The sequence below is a fragment of the Pelodiscus sinensis genome, chromosome 10, assembly GCF_049634645.1.
Source record: "Pelodiscus sinensis isolate JC-2024 chromosome 10, ASM4963464v1, whole genome shotgun sequence".
Classification (NCBI taxonomy): domain Eukaryota; kingdom Metazoa; phylum Chordata; order Testudines; family Trionychidae; genus Pelodiscus; species Pelodiscus sinensis.
In genome coordinates this window covers 23,924,087-23,944,472 of record NC_134720.1, presented here as the reverse complement: position 1 = coordinate 23,944,472, position 20,386 = coordinate 23,924,087, and the positions used below count along the sequence as shown (strand labels likewise).

Here is a 20,386-nt window from a genome sequence, read left to right as displayed (position 1 = left end):
GTATCCTTTTCTGGATCTCATGTGATAGAAAAGCCAGCATCCTTGGTTAGAGAAAGTTAATGTTACAAGAAAAATAAATAACATGAAAAATCCTGTAAAGATCTTCCTTCTCTGAACAGTGGAAACTTTCATTATGAGGAAGCCATCAGCTCCTGTGTCCTTTGTAGAAGTCCTGGGAAAATAGAAATATACAGAATTACAAAGACAGAATATGTCTAGTCTTAGAATACAAAAACCTAAGCTGTACACTACAAAGCAGGACTCATAGGTCTTATCCATGTGTTTAAATTAACCAATGGGCACTTGAATTTTACGTCTTTGTACTGGTGATGCACCTCTCCTGTTTTCATTGATGCAAAATGATTTAAAAATGAATAATATATTTCTTGTTTGCTCGCACCATCTCCCCCTGTTGTCCATCGTCATAAAATGCATAATCCTGGAACATAGGAAAGGTGATACATTTCCTTCCAGTTCTTTTGTGAGCTGACATGAAGTAGACAGGCACCTTCTGAAGTTTTGCGCATGCTGTGCTCCCCCCTTCCTGCAACAAGAAAAGCCTTTTCTTTTAACCTGGCTTCCTTTGAAGAAGTGACTCAGGCAGCTTCATGGCCTCTCAAGGTAAGTGCATATAGAGCCTACATTTTGATACCATTTTTTACAGAAAACTAGTCTTGTAAATTTCCAGCAATTTAATTAAAGGAGCAGGGTTCAGATTAAAGACACATAATCTAAAGCATGGCTATTTCATTATTTTTTTTTCAAAATATAAGATGCTCCTTTGGAGAGTAAAACCCATAATAAAATGTTAATTAAATAAAATATACTAAATAAAAAGTAGCATTTGCATTTGCATTTGCATTTGCATCAGTGAGGTGTTTGTTCATATTTCTATGTTTTCCACTGCCTGTATATTTGGCACTGAATATCTGGAAAGGATATACGCTGATCCAAGGTTAACATATTTTGCATACACACTATTTTCAAAGTAGACTATGGAAGAAGTATCAGCAGATTATGCTCATTTTCCAGATGTCACCATCCTGCACCAAGTAACAAAGGAAATCTTTGATGATTAACTGCATTTAGTCAGATTAGCTATATTCGCGTTCATTCTTGACATTATTGTCTTTAGCTGGAGCCTCAGAACTGCAAGTGAAAGTAGCAGTCAGTTAATCATCAAATCCTTCCAAGTTCATTTGCACATACTAGCAAATAATATGACTAAACAGAAACAGTCAAAATTTAGTTCGCCTTTATGTTGGTACAAGTCCGCATTGAGTTATTCAGGTACAGCAGGGGCAGAATTTTGGGGTCTAGCAGAGTTCCAACAATTTGCTATACAGGATTGTCAGTTTTCTTCTATCTTTTTGCAAGATCTTTAAAATTAATGCGACTTAACACTAAGGATGTCTTTGACTACCAAGTAGTTTTTATAGCATTTTTGCTGCATGCTTTGAAATATTATTATTTTAGAGTGTGAAGACTTGCATATTTCTACTGAAGTTATAATAGGGAATTTGTCATGTATATTTTTAACGTAGAATAGTTAGCAGAAACAGCTAAATAATGTAGCCATCTAGTATAGAGCTTCCATAGCAAAGAAGCATGGCAATACACTTCTGGACAGTAGCCAATAATTCTACAAATTATTATTATACTGTCCAATCCATTTGTTTATCTTAAGTGTTCACTTATCATAAGTGGAACAGAAAAAAGTTCTCACAAAATATGCACAAAAATAGACAAAGGCCAGAGTATCTGAGATTTCCTTCAATATTTAATGTATTTACTCTTTCGGGTGTTTTTTATGATTTAAATGTGATGGACAAAATTTTAGTTTGTCATTTTATTTCTTATTACTGTTCAAAAATGACACTAACATGTGGCCAATAAGACTTCATGGCATTTCACGTATCAAGAGTTGGAGCAACAACAGTACTCTGTGAGGTGAAATGATGGAGAAGCACTATAAAATATTCATAACCCAGTTATACATTTTTTAAAAGCCAGACAGAAATTCAAAGGGCTTTCTTCTTTTTCCTGTGGTCTTAGACTTTGAAAGAAGGCAGTGGCTGCAAAGATAAATTAAGATCAAAATATGATTAAACGATGAATCAGCTACACTGTGTTCAAATAATAATGAAGGATCTCATTTAAACTCATAACAGCAATGGAAAACTTTAAAGCCACAGCTCCTTCTGGTGCTAAAAGCCCATTGTCCCTAAGTATTTTAGCATGCTTGGGGACCTCACAGTGTCTAAGTGTGGAGGCTTAGTTTAATAAAATGCTGTATTATTTAAACACAATGGGCTTGGCGTTGTTTTAATTTATACCAGTACTAGAAGATTTATTTGGCATTGATTAGGTCCTTAACTCAAATAAATTTGATTTTTCTTCATTTAAAACATTGCTCTGGGAGAGGCTGGGATGAGGATTTCAGTATGCAGGCTTGGGCTTCCTTCGGGAGAGAAGACAGCTCCAGCCCTCTCACCATAACCTCTTGGGGCCAGGTGAGAAGCACCTCTCCATGGCCACAGCAGCAGACGCTGCTGGGAGAAGGGTGCATGTCCCCAGCTAGGGGACAGACAGACAAACTCTCTGAAATATATAGTAGATAGCTGTCCCTTTCTCTATCCCTGCCCTGCTGTCCAATGGGGTTAAAGCTGTCCCAGTCCCCATCTCTGGCCTCTTGCTGCTCCCTGTGGTCATTCTACAGTATAACTCCCATCTGCTAGACCCTTCCCTTTCTATTTTATGAGAATCAATCAAATTCTAGGCACATCTCGTTGTCCTGGTATGACCAAATCCTCACCTTACTTTAAGTTATAAGAGGAAACTGCATATCAAATTTGTTGCTCCTAAGTCTTATGGTTTAGGATGAGTTCTTGAACAGATTGGCTCACAAACAGATAGACAGATGCATATTTCTAAACTAGATAGTAAGACGATAACAAATATAGCAGCACTGAAATCAATGGTAAAACCCATGTGAGATCAGAAATGGGTTCATAAGGTTTTCTTTTTGTTATGTGCATGTTAATTGACTTTGGTGGCATTGCATGAGTGTAAGATAGGGCCCAATTTTACAACCACTTACAAGCAGAAGTAGCCTTATTGCCTTAAATAGGACTACCCGAGATAACAAATACTATGTCCAATAGTGAGTGTTTCCAGAATGAAGCCCTAAGTGCACAAACAGATAAACCTGATCTCCTGATAGTCTAAATCCATCCTAGAATAACACCAGTTAAACTAATAGCATTACATTGGTTAAAACCATTTAGTTAGTATGAAAAATCAGGCCTAATCATGGTAACAGCAATGCAGCCATTGGTATCTTTAAAAAAAAAAAAAAAAAAGCCAGCTTCAGGAACCGCAGATCCCAGACAAGTCATTCACTTTCTAGTGAAGGTTTCTCTCAGATTAAGGTAGTATACTTGTGCCGACGCGTGGGGGTTTCCCCGATGCTGCACCCCCGTAGCAGCAAGAACAGACTCCACCAGGCAGTAGAATAGAGGGTTTATTGCTTCTCCAGGATACAGCACAGCCTAGACATGATGTGGTTACAGGAGTCAGGGTCAGGATGCCTCAGACTCCTTGGGTTAGGAGTCCATCACCCCTAGCCCTTGAGCCTTCAGCTCAGGCTGTTCCCTTCATGTTTCCCAGCCAGCAACTGACCCTTCCCCCAACATTCACTTCTTTTGTTCCATCCCTTCCCTTTACCAGTAGAATCAGTTCGGTCACTGTCATGGGGGCTCTCAAGATGCCCCCTGTGGGCAGTCCTTACAGACATAGGCCAGTAGTGGTCACCACAGCCGAAGCACAGCAACCAGCAAGGTACTGACACTACATCACAGTACTGAAAGCCTATTATGCATTAATGAAACCATAAACATTTAAGAGGATATTGCACAGGCACTCTCAGTATATAAACAGCGACAAGGAGTCCTGTAGCACCTTATAGACTAACAGATGTATTGGCGCATAAGCTTTCATGGGCCAAGACCCACTTCATGCATCTGATGAAGTGGGTCTTTGCCCATGAAAGCTTATGCTCTAATACATCTGTTAGTCTATAAGGGTATGTCTGCACTGCCACCCCAGTTCGAACTAGGGTGGCTAATGTAGGCATTGGAACTTGCCAATGAAGCCTGGGATTTAAATATCCCGGGCTTTATTTACATGTTCCCGGGCGCGGCCATTTTTAAATGCCCCGTAGTTCGAACTACCTGCCTGCGGCTACACACGTCACGGGCTAGGTAGTTCGAATTAAAGCTCCTAATTTGAACTACCGTTACTCCTCATTGCAGTGCTACAGGCCTCCTTGTCGCTTTTGCAGATCCAGACTAACACAGGTACCCGTCTGATACTTAGTATATAAACAGTTACCCCATTTGATGCAAACAGTCTTGTGGCATTGTTGCCATTAGAAGAAATTAATGATGGAGTCAAGCAATGTTCCTTCTAATTTTTTCCATGCATGTGCAGAATAAATTTTATTATGTGCACCAAAGCTTGTGCAGGCATGCACCACCGGTAAAAGCACATGCTGCCAGCTGTAGGAGCTGTGGGCATTCTGCTAATCAGCTGGAGGATATTTGAATTTCTCTTGAGTGGCTGCCCTAGCCCACAGCCTACAGGGAACACTGGAATCAGGGATTTCTTTGGTGCAATCCTGTTTGTTTGCAGAAAAAAAGTACTGTGAAGTCCAGATTTCCTGAACACAGGAATCACAGGTCAGGATACAGTTTCTCTGTCCAGAGTCCCATGCCCCTTTCTAACCAGCACTTTACCCAAACGTACTCTACTGTCTTTCTCACAAGGTCACATGGCAAGTACTTCTCAGGCTCTCCCTGATGCTGTCTTCTTTGGTAGTGGCGTTTGTGCGGCTTTGCTCTCTTTCTCAAACAATAATCAGCCCCTACCTTTGCAGTCAGCTATCAGAGAAACATTTCTGCCCACATAGTTCAGATTTCTTACCATTCGTGTGTGTGTGTTGTATTAATCAAGAATGCGGGGTAGCTATTGCCCCACCTGTGAGGTTGCCTTCAACTCCCAGCATAATATAATGTACATGTGCATGTTGTTTGTGTCTCTGTGCATTGATGTCCACATTCTACCACCAAGTTACTATAGGTCTGAGTCCTGCAAAATTCTCTCATGACAGACTTCTGGATAGATACAGCTACATAAAAATGACACAAAAGTAAATGTTAAGTTACCTAGGAAGCAATATCATATCCTAATTGTATAACCTAAATGTTAATTAAATCTTTTTTCCCCCTTTCTGCAGAGCCTCAAGGACAAATAAACAAAATCTTTCAGGATTATCTCCCAGGTTCTCCTGACCCTCCTAGTCAAGGCAAACTTATCGAACCTATAAAAGTCTGGAAACATGCACCACCGCCTCCCAGCTTGCCTCCTGGTCTGGAATACCTGAGCCAGGTCCTGTTGTCTCTAAACCTTAATCACATTGTATTTTCTCAAGAGCTTGAGCTTGTGTTGAAACAAAACAAAGCTTTGAAATTAATTTAGCCTTTTAAAAAGGGCCTGCCTTATGGTTGCTGCAGCTTTAGGCAAATGTATTGGTTTTACTTTCAGCCCCCTATGACTCAGCAAGGTGGGTCATACCTTACCCCTTATCATACCTTACCCATTTTCTTTGCCCTGTCTCCCTTCAACTCATTAAGAACTCACTCCCATGAAAATCGTTATCAAAACTCCCATTGACTTCAAAGAAAGAAAAACAAGGCTCTGAAATGGAGCCCACATTTTGAGGCGCACGAAGGTCTTATAGATAGATGGCTTCTGCCCATAGTGATACTTTTACCGGGGGCCATAGGCAGTGTTCTCTGTATGCTGAGTGCTTGGTCAGCCATGCAGATTAGCAGAGTGCCCACAGCTGGCACCATATGTTTCTACTGATGATGCACATCTGCACATGCCTCAGTGCACATAAAAATGTATTCCATGCATGGATGGAAAAAATTCAAGGATACATAGGCCAGAGATATCCCTGGATCATGGCATCTTAGATGCCCACCTATACAATTTGTGTCCAAAACCATCCTTGCCTCTTGCAAATTGTGGTTTGTAAAGGGAGTGGCAAACACAATAGGTTCCAATGATGATTTTTTAAAAATCTTTTAAGTTTCATAGCCAGAGAGGACCCGTCAAACTGCAGAGTCTGTAGGACCAAAACCAATCTTAGCTGTGTTTCCACGAGCACATGAGACTATTCAGAATGTAAGCATTTTAAAGATGATACTTTGCCACATATGCTGATTGAGTCCTAACAGCACTTTGCTCACAGTCTCCTTATGCAACCATTATTCAAACCATGTACAGTAGACTTCTGATAATCCGGCACCTTTGGGCCTTAGGTGGTGCTGTATTATCGGATATGCTGGAGTACCAGGAGGTACTATAAGGGGACATACTCCCAACCCAATCCTCCTCTCCCCCCACACCTAAAGCTCAGGTCCTGAAGCCGCTGGTACAGCCACGCGTCTCCCTCCAGGTGCTGGGGCACGTGAGCTGAGTGGCCGGCTTTTCAATGAACTGGCCGGGACGCTGTGCACAACCCAATCCCTCTCCCCTTCCCCAGAGCCAAATATCTCCCCTCCCTGCTGTCTCCCCCAACCTTATGTCCGAGTCCCGATGCAGCTGTCTGTGCTCAGCGGCTGGCTGCTAGTACGTGCAGGCTGGATGCTGTGTGCGCTGGGGACCATGAGTAGAACGGTGCTGCTCACAGAGGCCTGGCCGTGAGAGCGGCTGACCTGAGCAGTTCTGGATTCCAGCTGATGCCGTACTATCAGGAGTGCCGGACTAATGGAGTTTTACTGTAGTAGTTTACTCCACATTATTCCCACTGATCAGCATGTGGGAGGGAGAAGGAACCAAGCCCTCTGTTTTGACAATGAAGCTAGTCTGGCAATTTAGAATTTATAGCTTTGATTCTCATGCACTGGACAGATGTAGAGTTTGGCTCCCAACGCTCTAACAGGGCTAAGGAATGTTTAAATTCATAAAGGCTTAAACTGAAATCAATGCATGAGAACGTTTCTGTCCATACTAGGATTTGATAGGAAAAATAATGTATTTTACATTTTCAGCTTAAATTACCTTGTAGTGTCTATTTGTCAGTCACCTTATGAAACTTCAAAGGACTAGCAATTGTTTTTTGCCCCATTATTCTTCACTTTAAAGCCATGGTATACAGGAGTGGCCTGAGGCAGGCTGCGGAAGCTGGCACCCAGATGGATCATGTGACCAGTGCCCCCACCTACACGGCCATCCATGGACTGACGTCATCATGGGGCGCCCCGGGCGCCCCGTGATGTCATCATCGGGTGCCCCATTGAAGGCGGTGCCCTAGGCGACAGCCGAGTCCACCTATAGTCATGGGCCGCCCCTGATGGTATAGTGGGTCCATGGCACATTGACTGAAATGACATACATTGTCAATTCCGTGAGCATTAGTTCAGGGATGGTGGAACAAGTAGTATCAATCAAGGACTAAAAGTAATGGCAATAATAAATACTTAGCATGTTAGGTGTTCAGAGTTTTGTACAAACAGTAACTAATTATTCCTCAACTTACCCCTATGAGGTAAGACAGTACATTCTATTATCCCTATTTAAAGATATTTTCAATCTGACACATGGGCAAATTACTGTCAGAACCAAGTTTAAAGCTCTGAGCTTCCTGTATTTAATGCCGAAAGTTAGTCCAATAATCAGGGTGTTTCTCTGAATGAATAACCATCATGACTTCCTCAGATAGTGGGTTTATCATCTCTCTGTTTACTCTTAACCACCTTTTCAGTCTAGAGAAATAGAAGAGAAGACTTTCTCTATCTCTGGCTATGTCTACACTACAGAGTCGTTGTTTTTTTTAAGAAAAACAGCTGTTTTTCAAAAAAAAAAACCTTCATTTACGTCTCTACTGCAATTGCATTCTTTTGAAAAAAAAAAAAAGCACAGAGGGGGTTTTCCAACATTGGTAAGCCTCTTTCTATGAGGAAGAAGCCTTTTTCCGAAAGAGCTATTTTGGAAAAAGGTATGTGTGGATGGGGAAGAGGAAGTTCTTTTGAAAGAAGAAGAAAGAGGGAAAAAGCACATGTGTACCCTGGTGGCCACTCCGTCTATAGTAATCACAGCTTAAATGCAAGATAACATCCATTCAGTGTGGACGCTATCTTTTGAAAAAGCAGATCGCTTTTCGATGCACTTTGGCAGCGTGGGCGATCTCTTTTGGAAGAAGTTTTTTCTGAACATCTCTTCCGGAAAAGCTTCTTCTGAAAGCCGCAGTCTGGACGTAGCCTCTCTGAAACATTCATACACTTGCCACTGAACAACTGTAGGATTTGGGAAGCATTTAATCAGATCTGATATTCCTCAGCAGAATCCTAAGGTTTGGATGCATTGAAGGTGTGAGAGGCATTCTAAGTAGTCATCATTTAGGTTTTATTTACCAGTATTAGGTCCAACTATAAATTAAAGTTTTGCTTTTGAGAGCATCTCAAGGATTGTTTCTTTAAATCTGTGCTAGTAGCGGAAAAGCAAAGGTCTAGTCTAAAGGGGAAAGTTAACTTAAGATACACAACTCTAGCTACGTTAATTACATAGCTGGAGTTTAAGTATCTTAAATAATGTTCTGGCAGCATCCACACAGCGAGAGGTCATTGGGAGCTCATGCTTCAGTCAACTTCCCTTACTCTTCATTAGAAGCAGGACTACTGGCGCCAATAGGAGCACCCTCTCAGTTCAAATTAGCAGATTTTCACTGTGGCAGTGAAGATCTTCTCTGTAGTATAGACAAGCCCAAACAGAGTAGTTGCTTCCATTTCAGGATAGCAACCCAACACCTATGAAACTTTTTCTATTAAATTGAGGATTTCCCTGCTCCCCCAGAATCAGAGCTGGTCCTAGCTAATTGGCAGCCCCAGGCTACTACTCGGCTTGCCCAGAGGGTTGCTAGATGGTTTCAAAAATAACGGAGAAAAATTTGTCAAGCAACAAAAAAAGGGGATCAGGAAGTAACCAGGGGGAAGATTCAGGAGGTCGGACTGAAATGCGGTCATAGCCTGCCCCTAAAACTGGCTCTGTAGGTGGCCCCTTGAAAATGGCAGCTAAGACCGGCTCTGTCCAGAATGTTTGCTTGTCATTAAGAAGAGTCAAACTTAACCCCATGACTGAAAAAAGAGCAGTTTTAGAATAACAATTTTTAATGTGATATGCTCAGGGAAAAGGCTGGCAGACTTCTACCCAGTGTAACCTTTCTCATTCAGGGAAACTGCTGAGGACATGCTGCCTCCAACATTCTTGTAGTCTTGCATTCAGAAATACCTCTGTTTTAGTCGTTGGATTCTTCTGGCATTTTACTTTCTTAAAGTACAGTTTGATAATTATTTTTTGGGAGTAGCTCAAATCCCTACATTGATACCAGAGGATTTGTTCACATTTCCATTTAATCCACCTGATTTGCAAATTAAAATTACTGGAGTTTATACACAGAAAGGCTCTGTGATTATTTGAAATCCCTGCTTCACCCAATTCTTGCAAGATTAGCAACACAGAAATGACCAAGTGATGGACCAAGTGGAATTCGGAATGAGACCTGATTGGATGTGGGAGAACTATCCTCCCAGAATGACAGGCTCTACATCTGTTGAGAGAATAGACCCTACATCTTTTCCTGAGGTACAAGGTGATTTGTAGCAAGTTGATATCTCCTGTGAAATAGGCAAAAGCTTGTGGTCACTAGAATAGAGATAGCTATTCAGCATATGGAGATATACAGGACAATACCCAAAAGAAAAAAAGTGTAGGAAAAGAATGTGAAACATGAAACAATGAGTGGTCCTGTGGCACCTTAGGGTATGTCTACACTAGCCCCCTAGTTCGAACTATGGAGGCTAATGTAGGCATTTGAAGTTGCAAATGAAGCCTGGGACTTAAATATCCCGGGCTTTATTTGCATCTTCCCGTCCGAGAGCCATTTTTAAATCACCTTAGCCCAAACTAACTGCCCGCGGCTACATGCGGCAGTCAAACGTTAACTTGAACTAAGTCCTTACCTCGAGGTATAACAGTTAACTCAAACTAAGACCTTAGTTCAAATTAACGTTTGACTGCCGCGTGTAGCCGCGGGCAGTTAGTTCGGACTAAGGGGATTTAAAATTGGCACCCAGATGGGAAGATGCAAATAAAGCCCAGGATATTTAAATCCCAGGCCCTTCATTTGCAACTTCAAATGCCTACATTATCCTCTCTAGTTCGAACTAGGGGGCTAGTGTAGACATACCCTTAGAGACTAACAAAAATATACAGGATCGTAAGCTTTTGTGGGTAAAATCCACTTTATCAGATGCGTTGGAGTGGCAATAACAGAATCCAAGATATATATTACAGTGAAGCAGTTACCTGTCCATTGCAGGGCTCATGTAAATGAGGCTAATATAATCTAGATATGTTTAGATTATACAAACAAAACTACCATCATTGAAAATGATAATTAATCTGCTAAAAGGACTAAAGTTAAGTGAGCAGAATAGACCCTTATAAATGTTGGGTTCTAAGACCATTTGAGATGCAATGTGAGAAATCTTTGTGATCCTTGAGTGCTCTGATAAATGATAGATTCAGTAAAACAAAAAGCATATTAAATATTGTTAACCTTACTGCACTCTCTAAATTTAGACATATTTTTCATTGATAATAAATTAACTTATAGGGTTAAAATAGTTCCAGGCTTTTAAATAGCTTGACTGCACTCCATATGTATTGTCCTGTGAAAGACTAAATTGGGGTATGAACCCGGTATTTGAATATTGGAATATTCCTGTGACATTCAAGGTGGTTGGCAACCTACAAAGTACTTGTCCATTTCATTGATAGCAAAGCTCTATACTAAGCTCCCTTAAGCTGCAAGAAGTGCTTGTTATGCCTCCTGCAGTTAAAGCTGCAAGTAACTAAGTCTTATGGAAACACTTGTAAGTATAAAGGCTTTATTCAAAAATCTCTTATTTGCTTGTGTACTACAGCGATAACTGTGAGGCCGTGGAGGGTATCTCACCAGATTCTTTTTACAAACTGGATGAGCTGCAAGATGGACTTGAACCAAATGGCTGCAGGTTGTTTTGAATATGTACTACACAAGGTTTGCCAAATGTAGAACTGACAGTAAAGGGTTGTGGCATGATGATACCATATGTTCTTTCTTCAGCCTTAAGGAAAGAGAAAATCCTGTAGCAAATATCTCATGGGCATCAGAAATTTAAGGAAAAGAAATGACCAAAAGCTAACTTGTTAGTAGAGTAACTTACTGTCAAAGTGACATAGATATAAAATCCAGTTAGTTTTGCAGCATTAACATCCCCTTCTCAAAACAGAGCAAATACTTCAGAGAGAATTATAAACCATTTAGCAGCTTTGTGGAGAACAGTTATCAATAAATGGCTAATATTCACTGTTTGACACTGGGTTTATCAGGTATGTGAGAATGATTACTCTGGCAGTTCCAAATCTCTTTAATGTTATGAGAGTGCCACCACGTTGTTTCATTTATTTTCATTTTTTTAACAGCTGGACCAGATAATCATTCACCAGCAGGTGGAGCTTCTTGAAGGTACCATGTGAATGAGTTTCATCTTTACAATGCCAGCATGCAGATATCTCTGTAAATGTGACCTAAGTTATGCCTTGACTGTAGCCCTTTTAAATCAATGAAAAAACTTCCACTGACCATAATGGGCATTTGATCAGTCCTCAATGCACTGATAGGCTTAATGCTGACAGTGCATTTTGTTTACAGCAGTTCTACTAATAAAAAGAGATGAAAAAGTCAATGAGGAGTTCAGTGGGACTGCCTAAAGCTATTCACATTTTTAAGAGTTTCCAGGATTAGGATGACATTGTTCTCTTTATCAGTTATTCACACACTACCATATAATGTAATGCTCTCCAATCAGATGAGTTAAAAAAAAAAAGAAGAAATCTCTAAGTGATACAATATTGCAAAAAATTTTACATTTATATAGTGACTTAAAATTGCAAAGCCCTCTGGAAACTAACTGCTAGAAAATAAATGTCATATTTCTTGACTTTCTTTTTCATTGCAGATTGGCATGGCGCCTGATTCTGCCTTATTGACATGAATAGGAGTTTTGCTACTGAACAAAACTGAACAGGATCATGTCATTAATTTTCACCTAGTTAGTGAGGAGCTCAGCCCATAACTCTGGATATCAAATCTGGTTCCTGATCTTAATTTCATAATTTCGCAGTTGATCAAGCTGGGCACTCTTTAATTTGGTTTGAAATACAGATCTGATTTTTCCAGATTCCATGGTGTTCTGATTCAATCCCTCATCTCATTATTGTTGCATAACTTCATTACTTTAATGGGATTTTAAATGGTCCCCATTCCAAAGACATTGCAATATATATTATAGAGAGAAGTTGGACTGTAAACTTGGATCTACACTTGGGATCAAGTGTTTCTGGGCTATCTGTAATTCTAATTTATTATCCTAAATAACTTTCTGTTTTACTTTACTAGTCATACTTGGTACAGAGACCTGCAGCAAATATGAGATAAAAAACCATTTGGGACAAAGAGTTTACTTTGCAATGGAAGAAAATGGTTGCTTTGATCGTAATTTCTGTTCACCTATACGATCTTTCACCATAAGGATAACTGATAACACCGGTCGAGAGGTGATCACGGTGAATAGACCCTTGAGATGTAACAGCTGCTGGTTCCCTTGCTACATGCAAGAGGTCAGTGAATAATAACAACAGTATCTATCATCTGTGCTCAAATTATTTACCAACTTTCACCAAGCCTCAGGAAACCTTTCTTAGTTTGGCATTATACCCACTTTCCAAATGGGTAAAATGCACAGAAGATTATTTGTTTTGTCCATCTTCATGTGGTGAAATAATGTTAGAGCTGAGACTAGAGATCACAAGGCCGGGCTCTGGCTGTTAGACCATAGTTCCTCTTCAAAAAAGACATAAAAATCATAATTATCTAGACAAGTCAAGGAACATCTCTTTTTGGTGGTAGTTTGCTTGGTATTTGCTATGTTTAGTGCAAAAAGGTCCGTATTAGTACTCATAAGTCCTGTGAGATACTACGTATATGCGTTTGTATGTATAGTTTGAATAACTTGATTTTTTGAATTTTTAACACAATCCTAAAGAAACAATTAGCACAATAAATATCATTTTATTTGTCACAGGCTAATAGTAACTCTACAGTACAAATCACATACTGTGTGACAGTAAAGTATATAAAAGATAGGAATATTAATGGAGGTCCTTAATTGATGTGGGTCAATCTGACTTAGATGGGAACACCTTGGACTCTGCAACAGAAAGTCCTAATGCTGCTCCTATAGAGCTTCACTGTATCCACAGTCTTGTATTAAGAGACTCCAATGTTAAAAATACTCTCCTTTGAATGAGAACACAGATCCTTTCTCTTCTATTGTACCATTCATTACTATAAAGCACTCTGACTCTGAGACGCATTGACTGTGAAGGGTAAATATTCTATTCCAACATGTTGATTTCATCATTTTATGCAAGTACTTTATATATTTGCCCACTTACTTTCTCAGTGGTGCATTATGATTTGCACTAGAGATGAAGATTGAGGTACAGCAATATCAACACCTCTATAGAAATAGACCTTTGTATATTAGCTAATAACTGTAATTACATTAGCATCTGTATATATATATATATATATATGATTTTTTCACATGATATAAAACTTTATTCTTTATCAGCAATTATTAAGTTAATATTGTTCAATGTATTTAAAACTATCATATGAAGTGTTTTCACCCTATTTTTATGGTTCAAAATTTTGCATTTAAAAAATAGGGAATTAATCTTCTAAAATTACACATGCTATTATTGTATGCCACTTTCATCTAATAGTTGGAAGTTCAATCCCCTCCCGGTACAATAGTCGGCTACGTTGTCCAGAAGTGGGACCCTCTGCTACCTAAATTCACTATACTGAATGAGAGCAAAGAAGATGTATTGAAAATAATTGGCCCCTATGCAACATGCAGCTGTTTTGGTGATGTAGACTTTGAGGTATGTTTCATACATTAGAGAATACACATTGTTTAAAAGTAATATAATATTCTGACTGACACATTCAATGAAAGTTTTTAATTTAAAAACCAATGAACTACTGTACTTTAAGAACCAGATGTCCAAAGTGCACAGAGCGACAAATTGAAATTCATGGTTACAGCTTCAGATCTTAAGCTGGAAGTTGAGCCTACCACCTGCATTTCTTCAATAGGAGTGACAACTGATGCAGAAAAAAACATTCTTCTAAAACGAAATCCTGGACCTCTGAAATCAATGGAAGTTTTGCCATCTGCTTCATCAGGGCCCGGATTACATCCCAATCTCCATCTGAAAGATTCTGATCCAAAGTCCACTACACTCAGAGGGACTCTTTCCATTGACATCAATACCCTTAGACTTGATTCTAAAAGTAGTATTGCCATTGAATAGATTTACATCCACTTCACTGCTACTTCCACAGAAGGACAGTTGATTTTGAGAAGCAGTAGATTGCGGGGGGAAGGGAGAATAAAACATGCATAGAATTTGCTATGACAAACCCAGTGCTTGCTTGGGATTTCTCACTTTCTCTCTGTTTTATCCAGATTAAGGGGTCATAGCAACCTTCCACACCAAAGACTTCAGTGATGTTCTGCTCACAAATGTAGGTTAAATTGACTAAATAATTGTAATGACTAAGCAGTCAAGGACACATTTGTCAGAGCCAGACATGATACTACTGCTATTTAGAGACAAGAGTTTTTTATTGAAGTGAAATTTCCTTGTGAAAGAAGGGGAAAATTGTATACCTTTTTGCAATTTCTTTTTCCTGACTCCCAAGCAGCTTCTGTGCTGCTGCTGATCCTGGATGTCTAAAAGGGGATCTTTGTGGTGTGTCATTTCACATAGATAAAGATATGCATGCTACCCCACAGTATAAGTGATAATGAACAGGAGACTACTGATTAGAGGCAATCTGAAGTCAGTGGCTAGAGGAGGCCTACAGATTGAAGGGAATTTACCTCATCTGAATCAGAGCAAGTAACTCCATTGGTCAGAGACAGCCGCAATGGTATTGTATGCATTTAAATTATTTTTGTGGAATCTACTGCAGCTGCTGTCTTTTATTTCTATTGTTTCGGCATCACTGTGACATGATACTTCTCAGCAGCAGAAGCAAGAGTCCTCTAACTCTTTGTGTACAGTGAATATGTCAGAGATTCAATGATCTAGTGTTATTCCGCTGGGTGACAAGAGTATGGGAGGAAGGTGTCTAAGTGCTGCCACTGAATCAGCTGCTCTGTGTGTGCAACTGCACGTGTATTTTCCAGTCAAAATGTTGTCTGCTTTTCTGATTTTACAGCTACTGCAGGTCTTTGCTGTGGTATCATGCTGCAGAGGCATGCCCTGCATGCTTGCCATAAACTGCATTTCAACATATGCACTGCACAGCTATTATTTATCAGCCAAATTGACAAAAATACTGAAATTCCCATTTGCTGACTATGGAGAATGTGCGAAGAAATAATTTTCCTCTGAACAAAATGAAAAAGCCACAAAATTTGAATTCACAACCAACATTGATGGTTGTTCAGATGTGCTGTTTTGCACCCAGCTCTTATTGCATGAGGACCAGGGATGTCTGTCAGTCCACTGGAACCAGTCCTCTTCCCATTGGAGTAATAGGGATTTTGCCCCTGAATACCAATGGGAATAGAATCAGCCTGATTGTTAATGGCCACTGGGAAAGCTTTTTGGAGGGAAAGTTGGAGAGAAGAATACACATTCAGCAGAGGTGGCATGGGGGTTACATGCTGTGCATGTGCAGTTTCCACAATTAGAAACTGCATTAAAGTTCATTGTACAAATGGAGGGAGGCAAGATGACATCAATGGTTGACCAGCTCCTCTATCAGTCCTCTGGGATCATAGTCTCAGGCAGTAGGGGTGAATCTGATACATGGTGATGACATTGACCATATACCCTGCTTTTCACATATCACAAACTGTTTTTTCAAATTCCATCTAAAAAGCTCATACAGAACATGGATCCTCTCTCTGTGACATCTTGACATTTCATAGGCATAAAGTGTCAAGGAAGAGTGTCCTTGTTCTTTATTTATTTGTGTTGTGGTTACATAACGAGGACTCTAACAATCTAGGACCCATGGTATTGGGCACTCTACCAGCACAGAAAATGTCAGATCCTGCACCAAAAAGTTTAAAGTCTGCAAAATAAGACATTACAGCTGCTTGAGACAAGCAAGTCAAGGTGAAGGCAGGAAAGATGGGGTAATCATAAATATTGTAAGCTGGTCTGTTGCAAATGTATATGCTTTGAATAACCTTTCCAAAATGTCATAGAAAAGTGAAAAGCAGAGGTTGTAAAACTATTCAAAATAGGAAATATTTTTGTGTTTTGATTAAAATAATAATGAATTCTAGTAAGTATTGACATAAATGGGTAACATTGTTCTGGCTGCCTACATGGTGTGAGCTTCATTTTACCTTCGTGGACAAATCCTCAGCTTGTGAAAACTGGAGAAGCAGCAATGGAATCAATGAATTGTACTGATTTATGCCAACTGAGATCTGTCCCACTAAAAATAGAATACTTTCTTCTCTGTTGCAGGGCACTGATTATAAGAAATCCAGTAAATTATTGTTTGTGAGGGAGGTAATGGAAGGTTTATATATGTTAGTGTGGCTGTTTTTAATCCTTATTTTCTCATGTGTAGGTAAAAACCCTTAATGAAATGTCCACAATTGGCAAGATTTCCAAATTTTGGTCTGGATTTGTAAACAATGTCTTTACCAATGCTGCTAACTTTGGGATCCAGGTTCCTATAGATCTTGACGTGAAAATTAAGGCTATAATGATTGGAGCATGTTTCCTCATAGTAAGTACACAAAACCAGAGGGAAAAGCCACGCCAAGCTAGGTAATTGCATATGTTGTCATGTTATAAAAACTGTGACCAGATATTTTAATCCTATGAAAAACAAACAGAACACAGGATAATCTGAGGCATGAGGAAAAACTATTCAATTTGAACTTATTCCTCTGCCTATGAACCTAGAGCGAAGAGAAATTACACTGATTCTTTATTGCAGTTTCAAGATTCTGGGCCTGATTCACCCCATCAGGGTCTAAATAACTCCCATAGATTCCATAGGAGAGTTATATGAGGAGACAAGATTTCCAGATTTTGTTCTGGATTTGTAGACAATATCTTTACCTATGCTGCTAACTTTGGGATGTGGAAAGGTGAATCCTTTGATTTATCCTATGTCTGACCAATGGGCCATAATGTTCTCCTTTGCCCATGTTTCTTTCTTCAAACATTCTGGTATAAAGCACTGAAACTTAAAAACAGGGGCAAAGAGGGCTTGCATATAGATTTTAGGTGCACAACTATCATGGCAAAAAAACATCTTTTTTCTTGCTTGATTTATTTCTCCATATGCATTATATTTAATATGCTACACATCTGCATCGCTATGATGGCCACATAACAATTTCAATAAAGTGTTTGGATTCTCTAATCAGATAAGACAGGAAGACAGACAAAGCTATTTTGATTGTATTTCTGAAAAAACAACAACAGTGATTCTAATTTTTTATTCTAGTTCTTGGCTGCAACAAGTTTAGAAATATAATTCTCATGACATGTAATATTTTCACGTAACATAACTATCATTGCTCAGTGGCAAAAAGCCATTGACTAATATACTTATTTTACATAATAAAAGCCTACTAGTCTTTTTTATATTAATTGTTGCCTTTTTGTATCTTCTTTAACATTCAAAGTTTATTTATTTGTAGGATTTAATGTTCTTTGAGAACTCATTGGATGGATTATAACAAGCAAGATGACAGAAACAATAAAATATGCAGAATGTGTTCCAGTAAGTAAGAGAGAATATAAATTGATCTTCTTGCTTTGAAGGCTTCTACATCAGACACTTTTTAATTCTTTTTCATTTTCTTCTGCAAATCTCTTGAGTTCTAGACATTATATTTTATTACACACAAATCTTTTTTGAGGAAAAAAGTTAGTGATTGTATGTATTAAAAATATCTTATGTAAATAATAATTTCCCCATTTGAATTGTATTTTTGATGGCTAAACATACAGTTTACAGACAGAGTAATGTTGCTTTGGAAATAGCTTTTCTCCTTTTTTCTCTTTTGATGTTTTTGCATGTGAAGCATGAAAGATTAGAACTAAGGCTTGCAGCATCATTGATGAAGTCTATGTTGAGAGAACCCTTTGAAGTTTTGCAAGTGCTGGTACTAGTTTTTAACCAAATAAGGGTGGGACTTTCCATTATTTCAGTAGTAGCTTTTAGATCTACTATTAATTAACAGTAACAAATTCAATATAACAATAACAATGTACTGGTATTGCTCAATGGGGAAGTTTAAGATGAGTATATATTTATGTGGGGCGAGTAGAGGTGAAAGAATTACCTTCTTGGATTTAAAGATATTTTACAGAGCTAAGGTTTATAAATCACTATGGGGCTGCACCTACTGTATGCTACACTCACCAACCCCCTTCTCTCTGGCCACTTCTGCGGCAAGACAGCCTAATGACATCATTCTGTCGCAAGGCAGGAAAACTTTTTTTATATATAGAGATGTGATTTTTTGACAAAGATTTTTCAAAAATGGGAGTCCAAATTGTCCAAGTCCATAATTAGTCACATATATGTGTGACCTGTTTTCAAAAATTTTGGAGCATCCAGAGAGTCAAGTAAGCATCTCTGAGTTCCTTCGCCACATTATACAAACAGGGAGAGAGAGAGCAACAAACATTTCAATAGGCAATGCCTTTAAGTGCTCAAAAGTTTACTCCCATCTCATTGTTGTGGAAGATTCTTTGTTTTGATCCACATCATACCCTAATACTTTTGAATTCAAACCTGCACTTTTCTGAAGCCAACGTAAAGTGAAAAGCAACCACATAAACCAAAGCAACAGCCTTTTATACCTCCCCTCTGGGAATAGGCAGACACAGGTATTTTCTGTGATATTACTGGTCAATAGAAGCTTTCTAGCTGCACTTCAGACACAGATGTAAATTGCAATGTACAAACATATCTTAAGGCTGGAGCTAGTTACATCCTGCTAAGAGTGTTCACTACCACATTTTCTGATTTTGAATGGCTGTTCATTTGTACCATGTTCATATATATTACTAGTTACTGTTCACAAACATTCACATTGCCAGACTTTTGCTCATGCAATTGCTTGGAGATCAGCTGTCCCTGCTGAAATACTCAGAACGATTTATATATAGGTTTATTTATATGTGAGCAAGAGTATTTGTGCACAAAAACACACATTCGCTGTACATTATTTACCATTTGTCAATTGTTATATATCATTCTCATCTTAAAATTTTTAGTGATCCATTCAGGGAACAGAAATAATGCCGAGTAACATAGGTGGCAAATCATGCACAAAGAATAACAGTGCACACAACCTGAGGGAACAGTTTACAAAACATCTGTTGTATGAGATTTGATAGCATGAATTGGGCAATGAATACTGGCAAATAGTTAACACATTTTTGAGATTATTTAATAAGGTGACTAGTTTCACTACCAACCACTATGGCAAATAGTAAAACTACATGCTACATATGTTCAGTAGGTGGCAGCAACACTTCATTCTTCAATATTTATTTTCCACAGACTATGATCTTCACCAGAGACCGCTTCAACCTATAATTGATTTCCAGCCTTTTGCAGAGACCAGTTTCATTTTGTTTGCTGTTTGAAATTAACCTTTCGCAAAAGACATTGGGACTGTTTTACTATTTTCAAGTTGCTGCTATTTTCAAGTTGATAACTCAGGAAGTTCTCACTGAAGCTGGTAGCTGGCATCTGCAGGGGAGAATTCAGCATACCATAGTGGGAGCATCTCTGATCAAGCCTGTAAATACTAGCCTGGCCCCTAACTATCCATACTGATTTCATAAGTATAGGACAGGGGTGGCCAACCTGTGGCTCTGGACCCACTTGTGGCTCTTCTAAAGTTAATATGTGGCTCCTTGCTCAGGCACTGATTCTGAGGCTGCAGCTACAGGTACCAACTTTCCAGTGCTCAACTCCTGGCTCCACCTCCTCCTCCAAGCGTATTGCACCCTTGCTCCTTTCCTCCCCCACAGAGCCTCCAGAGTGCTATGAAAAAGCTGATGCAGTGGACAGGAGGCTCGGAGAAGAAAGAGGAGGCATTGATTGGTGGGCCAAAGATACTGGAGATGGGAGAGGAGG

General features: G+C 39.2%; 1 protein-coding gene across 4 annotated transcripts; it reads left to right on the top strand.

Annotated features, from left to right (window-relative positions):
• The first annotated feature begins 343 nt into the window (after positions 1 to 343).
• Positions 344 to 19,943, top strand: LOC102457772 (phospholipid scramblase family member 5). Of its 4 annotated transcripts, XM_006116280.3 has the most exons (8): positions 350 to 621; positions 5,297 to 5,448; positions 11,593 to 11,635; positions 12,569 to 12,789; positions 13,960 to 14,121; positions 16,841 to 17,002; positions 17,928 to 18,010; positions 19,805 to 19,943. In XM_006116280.3, exons 1-7 carry the CDS (start codon positions 609 to 611, stop codon positions 17,964 to 17,966), a joined length of 792 nt encoding a protein of 263 aa, XP_006116342.1. In that variant the 5' UTR covers positions 350 to 608; the 3' UTR covers positions 17,967 to 18,010; positions 19,805 to 19,943. The 4 variants fall into 4 exon arrangements, with proteins under 4 accessions (XP_006116340.1, XP_075793792.1, XP_075793791.1 ...); XM_075937677.1 differs by lacking the exon at positions 5,297 to 5,448 and having other exon boundaries at positions 348 to 621; XM_075937676.1 differs by lacking the exon at positions 19,805 to 19,943 and having other exon boundaries at positions 348 to 621; positions 17,928 to 18,056.
• Positions 19,944 to 20,386: the final 443 nt, after the last annotated feature.